Genomic DNA, 7,989 nt, shown 5'->3' on the forward strand with positions numbered 1-7,989 from the left:
TGATAAATTCTTCATTTATTAGTATATATTAGAGTTGAGATGAGGGAGAGATGCCTTCTAATTATTCTAAGAAGGCGTATTCAAAATAAGAAATATAGTTTCCCATTGTTTACATGATTAACTACTACTACATAAAAAAGGTTTTGCAAACACAAATCACCAATTCCCAGCACGGCTTATCCTATGCGTTAGACCAAGATTGTGGCTGCCAAGCCATAATCAAGGTGCATAGGTTCTTACCATCTAGCTAGATGTTCATACCCATTTTTCCAGGTCGGAGGTGAAGGACATTCTTTTGCCAGATCTTTTTCTTGAATTGGTTGCAAGGACTGGTGTCTGGCATTGAACTCATTCTTGGCTGCTGTGAGGCACATGAATTTGGAGCTGCGTTTGATAAGGAGGCACAGGCGGTGGTGGACGGAGAAGAATACCACGGCAATCCGGCAGATATGCCCCTCAACAAGGTGGCGTTGTATTGAGGGAGATTAGGGAAGCCCTAGCCATGCGATTTGGTGATTAGTACCTCACCCGGGTGGTAGATGAAATGAGGAATTGGAACTACTACTAGCAAAGGTCATTCCAGTTCCTACTTTTCCCGTTTTTCATGGCTTCCAAACAGTTTTAAAAGTGGGGAGTCCACACTTACCACACTGGTGACCTTCGACTGTCACTTAATTTTCTTCTCAGAAAATGGAAAATCTCTTACCCTTGAATTTTTTGATGGGGGAAATCTGAATTTTATTTTATTTTTACCAAGGGAAGACTTTCAAACGTTAGTGGGGATCCCATCCTGCTTTAGCTGTCTGTGGGTATTATAGACCTACTCTGGGTGTGTGTTTGCGAGACTAATTTTCTTAGTTCACTACCATAGATAGATACATGGTGAGGACATGCATGTAACGCTAGAATTGGGGTCCAAGGCCAACAACCAAACAGCCCTAGAGGCCAACTCTTTTTCTCTAATACGAAACTTTCTACTTTTTGTCCTTGACCGAGAACTTTGTTATATACGTTAGAATTGCGTGCTTTTTAACTTATTCTAAGTTGTATACGTTTCCTCACTTTGCATCGCAGACGCACTCGATTGACTAAATAAATAATGGAAAGCCTACCATCCAGTTGGAGATGAATCAGACCCAGCTAACAAAGTGAAGTGTGAAGAGTCGGACACAACCATGAACCGGTTCTATTTCCGAGTCTCTTTGGTACTTGTTCGGTCTCAGTCATTGGGAAAATGGAAGGCATCCCCCCATGCAAATCAATGAGGGTCACAATAATAATAATAATAATAATAATAATAATAATAATAATAATAATTGATTCTTATTCAAAATTAAATAATAACAAAAAATTCAAAGAAAAAAAAAATTATGCACAATTAGTCCAATCTGCCCTTTATAAAGAGTCTAGTTATATATTGGAGGATAAAAGGTACAATTGAAACCAACCATATCCAAATGCTCAATACGGATCCAAACAAATCTAGAACTTCAAATTGGGTGAAGTCACTCTCCCCCTTGATTTTCTAGCACTCCTACGACGGAGATTTGGTTATAGTCGACCAATTTTGAGAGCCAAGCCCTTTTTGGCTTGTGTTTGAAAAGGGAATCGGCGGAGTCTTAGGAGTGGGGCCGCCGGCTTTTCCAGTCAAGTCAAATACAACGGAGATAAGAACAGACAGATTACCACGTGAGAAAATGACGTGGAGAGTTTGCCGTCCATCAGAGATGGTAGACCCAAGCGTATTTAAAGATATCCATCCTAAACCACTTCACGGACCGCACCCCCATTGGCCGTATGTATTTCATTGGGCGTACCCTTAGCCTAACGTGTACAACTTATCAAACACAAGAATAAAATAAATACGAGTCACTACAACAAGAGCTATGGGAGCAAGGGTACCCGGACAGGACAGCGACTCTAAGTACGGCAGGCAAAGCCATCTGATTTCTGTGCGCAAATATAAAAAAAAAAAAACACTAAACATTTTCATCATTTTTTTTTTTTTTTGCAAATCCAACCACGTATATGTGTTAGGCACCGTGAAATGTCTAGAATCAACGGTTTGGTCAAGTATTTTTTTGATAAAACCTGATAGTTTTAAATGCTAGAATATTTATGAAGAGCATGCACCATCGATTCTAAAACCTGATTGACGATCTAGTAATTATAAAAACGGAGCATGTACATAGCATCTATAAGGTTAGATTTAAGAGAAAAGAAGAAGAAAATCTTGTAGACACGGTAGTTATCATTGTATTTCTGGTTAGCCAATTAAGCAACCTAAAAGGTTGTCTGTATGTACAGGTGTAGATTGTAGACCGTCAGATTCAGTTTACAGGCCCAGATTTTCCAGAAAAGTTGGCCAAGGTGGAGATTTTATTGTGCCATCATTTTTCCCACAGTGGGAGTCAAGATGGGAGAGAGGCAGCCAGGTCCCACAGTGTAGGGGAAATTTCGTGGTTTAAGGGAAATAAATAAGGCTAGTTTTCAAGTGTGAAGAGAACAAAAGGAAGGAACCCAGCCAAGCGCATCCCCTGCCTTCTCTCTCACCCTTCACACCCCTACTTTTGTTTCATTGTCCATCTGCTGCGTCAGCACTTAGCACCCCTTTTTTTAATTCCCCTTTTAAGGATTTGATTTTTCACCTGCCCTCCGCCCCCACCGTATCCAATTTTGCTCTCTCTCTCTCTCTCTCTTTATATAAATCCCTGTCACTCTCTCTCTCATTTCATATTGCCCCAGTTCCGTTGCTGGAAGGGTGTTTCCATTGGTTTTTGCCTCTCTTGGGTCTCAAAGAAACTCAAAACTCGTCGGTTTATGATTGGTGCAGAGTTCCAATTCCGGAAACCTGCAACCCCTTCCGTTTCGGCCTTTTCGTATCGTCACCATCCAACGTTCCCACCGTCGGGCCGGCCGATCTCGCCTCCGATGCCCACCTTCCAATCGGCCTTGGCCTCCTCCTGAACCCAACACTTCTTCACCAACGCCTTACGTTCTTCCGCCTTCGCTTCTTCGATACCAAGAATTTGCCGCATTTGGTTTATGTTGGTTTGAGATCGTTATTAGTTTGGGAGACGTTTTTCGTCGAGATGGGATCGAAATCTTTGCTTTTGGAATCGACCATCTAAAGTTTTCGCCGAGAAGGAAAGCAAAGAAAAATATCGGTTGGTTCGAGGAGAAGAAGAGGGTTTTTTGGACGGTGGTGATTCGGTTGTAGAGACAGATGACGACGACGACGACGACGCCCGCGCAGCGGCCCCAACCCCTCTTGACGAACGAGTCTCCGTTGAGCTCGCGGTTCGCGGAGGTTGCCGGCGGCACCGCCGCCGAGTGCGCGGCGGTGTGCTGCTGCTGCCCGTGCGGGCTCGTGAACCTCTTGGTGCTCGCCGTGGTAAGGCTGCCGGCGGGTCTCTGCCGGAAGGCTCTGGCAAGGAAGAAGAGGCGCCTCAGCGGGAGGAAGAAGACGGCGCTCCTCCACGAGCGGAAGCCCGATGACTCCGTTCTCCCCCAGGTGCACCCTGCTCCGGCCAACCCCGCCTGTGGGTGTCCGGACCAATCGCCCGCGGCGGAGGTGTCGCAGATGGACGAGGAGATGTGGGGGAAGTTCCACATAGGGTTCTGGAGAAATCCTTCGGTGAGAGAATGAAGCTCTCTCTCTCTCTCCTTTTCAACTGACGATTTTAAGATGTTGGTCGTGAAAAAATCGCTTCTTTTTCATCTTTCTTTCTATCCTCTCTCTCATTTCCTCTGTTTATCATCCCGTGTAACGAAAGAAAATGATCGAAATTGAAACAAGGAGGGAAAAAAAGAAAGGATTGTCTCAATTGAGAACAATATCGCGTGACCAATGATTGATATTGACTCGTGTAATTGAGGATGGGATTTGGGGTCGCTTGATACGCATCAAGTTTTTCGGAAGAAGTCCATGGTTTGTCCTTTTTTTTTTATTTGGATTTCTCTAGTGGTTTTCGCTAATGGTTCGAAAGGTGGGTGTACAAACAATGCTGGAGTCCGTGTCTATGGCTTTCATATTGTATAAAAAAAAGTTGGTGTTTAGGAGTAACGTCGTTTCTTCTCTTTAAATGTTTTGATTGGGATAGAAAAAACCTCAAATCCAACGTTGTTCTGCTCTGTTCTATATTTGAGATGTTTGCGAGCGCAGAAGAGTTTGAATTTGGAAATAGAAAATCTGGTAGATGATTTGCTGGGACTAGAAAATGGAAATTTCTTATGGATAGACGTGTCTTTCTGCCGTATTCTATTCGAAAAAAAGCTACAGATCTCTTTCTTTTCTTTTATTGTACACAGTGAAGGAAAGTCAGCTTTGTGATCGTCAGTAAACAAATGTTTTTCAGATTTAAAATTTGCTTGCCACTTGAGGTTGGCGTTTACCTAATTTATTGTATTGTTCTTTGATTTAGGTTCCAAAATTGTTCTTGCACTCAGTAGACCAACACTCCAACTGTGTGGCTTGTGATGGTTTCTCTGTTTTTCTATCGCTTTCTTTTTCTTCCTGTGGTCTATAGGGTGTGCCACTGCTACAGGCGACAACATAACTCCACTATTCATGAGAAAGTTTGGGGTGTATGGTGCCAAACATGGCACCTACTTATGTACTACAAATGCACACTGATTGGCTTTTCAACTACACCCCATTGATGGTGATGTATTGTGCATGGGATCCTTAGGAAAGTGTGTCACTTTACATTGCGGATTGTGTATCCCCATGACCTCTCACCTTTTTACTACATTCGTATACTTTGTCCTGATCGAAGGGGTCAGTCGAAGTGTGTACCAAAAGTGTAACTTTGCTCGGATCCCAACGCCATCCCTTCACATTTTGGAGCAACCTATAATGAGTGTGTTGCCCTCTGCTTGCAGAAAGTTCACGAGCATTGTCACCGAGACCTTCTCAATTTAACTTGCATCTGGAGTTGATACTCTTTTGGACCTACTATTGATCAGTATTAGTTCAGTTTGATTCTCTTGTTAGTTTCCTCATTGCTGGAGCTCCTGGACTTCCAGTAAATTGAGGGGTCTACAATGGGTTCGTCAGTGACATCACCCAGAAACAGTTCAATTTAGGAGTCCTCAAGCTTAGAGGTCAGCAAATGATGGGCTACCACATGTTAGTTTGGTTTGACCCCCATCATTTGATCTCTCCCGTCTCACAAGTGCGTACATCTAAGATCCTCTTAACACAAAACCAATCTTAAGTTGTTCGTATACAAGTCATTCCAACTACCCCTGCAAAATCATATCGTCAATTCTTTTTTCCTTTCTTTCTTGTTGGGTGTTTCCTTGTTTCATTGATACTTCTGGTCAAAAAAAAAAAAAAAAACAGATGAAGAGGTATAGATGCACTATTGCGTGGTGGGCTTGACTACTGACTCCTGATTAGATGTTGGGTATGTTGGTTAATTCGTTCAACCGATTCTCTGTACTTCATCATAGTAAGCGCCCGAGAAAGCTCCCTTAGGGTTGCCTCATCGCATGCCACCCCTCCCCCTTGGAAATTCTGTCAAATTATCGTAGCAACATAGCCTGGCTCACACCCAAACGGATCTTCGCCCCAATCCATAATTGACTGGAAATAATTCATCATGGACTATCAACATTTCACTGAACCAACTCTATTGTCGCGATTGCAGTGCTGTGAGAAAGTGACCGATTTACCTTCTTTTGCAATCAGTTTCACCACAGCACCTGCTGCTCTAGCTTTCTACCACCTGTCCAGGGTTGATCCCTGGGATTTGATACTTTACACATCTTCAGATCCGAGAATCAACAGATTGGGCTCCGTTAGCTAACAGGTTTCTTCAGAGTAATGATTTTCTGTTGTATGTTGATGGGGTAGATATGTACAAGGAAGGTGATCTGTACAGAAAAGTCCTAAAAGCCATCACTGAGACCTTTGGAATTGGTATATGATGGAGAGCATCCATGTCTTAATTCAGTTCGGCTGTTTTTTTTCTTTACAGGAATTCAATTAGGCTAAATGATCCCTTGTGGGTAAGAAGAAGGAGGAGGAAAATAAAGGCAACATATGAATGATTGTGTAAAGTGATGGATATATTAATTGGGTGACAAGTTTGCGAAAGTGATGGTATAGGAATGCGGACTCCCCTTGTTGTCTAGTGAAATTGACAGGGAATTTGGTTGGAGAATTGAACAAGGTAATTAAGGATCAGGCTCCGAGGGATAGCTTGCAGTATGAAACGTACAACATCAAATTACAATTAAAAAAATAGGCATTTCATGATTTTTGGAAAGGTGGGTTTGTATTTGGAATTTAGGGCAAAACGCAGGCACCGATATGAAACAAGAACAAACTGGTTAAAACTTGAAACCAGTATCATGACAGGAAGTACCAGCTGTGTAAACAGTGAACAGTGCCCCTCCCTCTATCTGGTTGGCGGGCTAAACCTCCCAACTCTTAGATGACAAGGTCAGTTGATTGTACCTAAAGAGACTCATCTCTTTCAGCTCAGACATCCCAATAATCCTCTTTCGCTCCACTGGTCCAAACACCTACTGCGTGTTTGGGTTATTGGAACTTAACTGAAAACCACTAACACGACCGCTTGTACGTACCAATAGTGACAGTGGAAGCATAAAATTACAACCCAAACGCAGCCTTGACACTGGACTTTATGTCCCACATGTAAAGCTATTCTAAAACAGAAGTGACAAATTTGATGAGATTTTTAAATATAGCAAGAAAAAACTAAATCTTGAGAGATGCTAGAAACTTCATAAAAGCGTGATATATTGAAAACATCACCATTTTATCATTAAAAATGAATTATGATGGTCCACAAGGTCTCCACACCGTAGCTAGGTGGGTATGCTTAAGGGGCTCAAGTTGAAGGATGATGTGAATTTAATTCTCCAAGTATACGTCCACTGCCACAAGGTTGAACCCAATGGAAAACTATCTCTGATGAGAGGGTGGTGTATGTCCCCCCCGATGATTCACTGAATCCCACGTCTGTGTTCGGGGCTTTGAATGAGCACCACGTATACAAGCACATGAGGCTCGTATTCCCGTGTATGTTGACATAACTTTGCATCGGACTCTGGTGTTGTTGCAAAGACTTAAGTACCCTTTCTTGCTATTCTTCTCATAAAGTGATGGTATGAGAAAATAACAAAAATGCCCTTCATTCAAAAAAGAAAAAACAAACCGTTCAAAAAAAAGATAAACATGTCCTCCATCCAGAAATTCGAGGATGATGTTGACTCTTCAAAGTCTTCTTCTTCTTTCTTCGTTCAAAAAAAGGACAAACATGTCCTCCATCCAAAAAGTCGAGGATGATGTTGACTCTTCAAAGTCTTCTTCTTCTTTCTCCGTAAAACACTGTAAAACCCTCTCTCTTTCTCTAGAGAAGAAATCAAGGGAGGCAAAGAGTTCTCCCTGGAGAAGGCCATGAACATCAACCTTCTCACTCTCTCTCTCTTCTCTTTCTACTTCTGTGCACATCCAACAGACGATCCTACATTGCTCAATCAAACACCGACTGACCTGCACACTGACTGTAGCATCGTTCAACTTGAAGAGTTGTGAAGTCTGATTCAGAGTTTTTACCCTTACAGAAGGGGGGTCTGAGGCCTCCTCCCAGCGTGGGTAGCATCATTCAACTTGATTCGTTGTGGAGCCTGATTTAGAGTTTTTGCCCTTACAGGAGGGGGGTCCGAGGGCTCCCCCCGGCGCGGATTCCGCTGTGCGGTCAGCGGGCTGGGGTCCAGGGGGGCCGCTCCTGGCGGGGGGGGGGGGCTCGGGGGGCAGCGCCCTCCGAACCAATTTTTTTTGGGGCCTTCCAACAGCGATTTGTAGTGTTATCGGGCTTTCCTACAACGATTTGTAGTATTTTCGGGTCTCCAACGAGCCCCACAACGATTTATAGTGTTATCAGGCTTTTCAACAACGATTTGTAGTGTCTTCCGCAAATCACTATATCGATTTATAGTATTTTTGGATCTCAC

At 43.0% G+C, this 7,989-nt stretch overlaps 1 protein-coding gene across 1 annotated transcript; it reads left to right on the forward strand.

Moving 5' to 3' along the window:
* Nucleotides 1-2,795: 2,795 nt before the first annotated feature.
* Nucleotides 2,796-3,837, forward strand: LOC149830731 (uncharacterized). The gene has a single exon (XM_090015916.1). It carries the CDS (start codon nt 3,227-3,229, stop codon nt 3,647-3,649), a length of 423 nt encoding a protein of 140 aa, XP_089872042.1. The 5' UTR covers nt 2,796-3,226; the 3' UTR covers nt 3,650-3,837.
* The last annotated feature ends 4,152 nt before the right edge of the window (nt 3,838-7,989 follow it).

This window comes from Nuphar pumila, chromosome 8 (assembly GCF_984573655.1).
Source record: "Nuphar pumila chromosome 8, dmNupPumi1.hap1.1, whole genome shotgun sequence".
Taxonomy (NCBI): Eukaryota; Viridiplantae; Streptophyta; class Magnoliopsida; order Nymphaeales; family Nymphaeaceae; genus Nuphar; species Nuphar pumila.

Excerpts from the sequence above, each read along its gene's own strand:
- LOC149830731 (XM_090015916.1), top strand. The coding sequence starts at position 3,227 with ATGACGACGACGACGACGACGCCCGCGCAGCGGCCCCAACCCCTCTTG.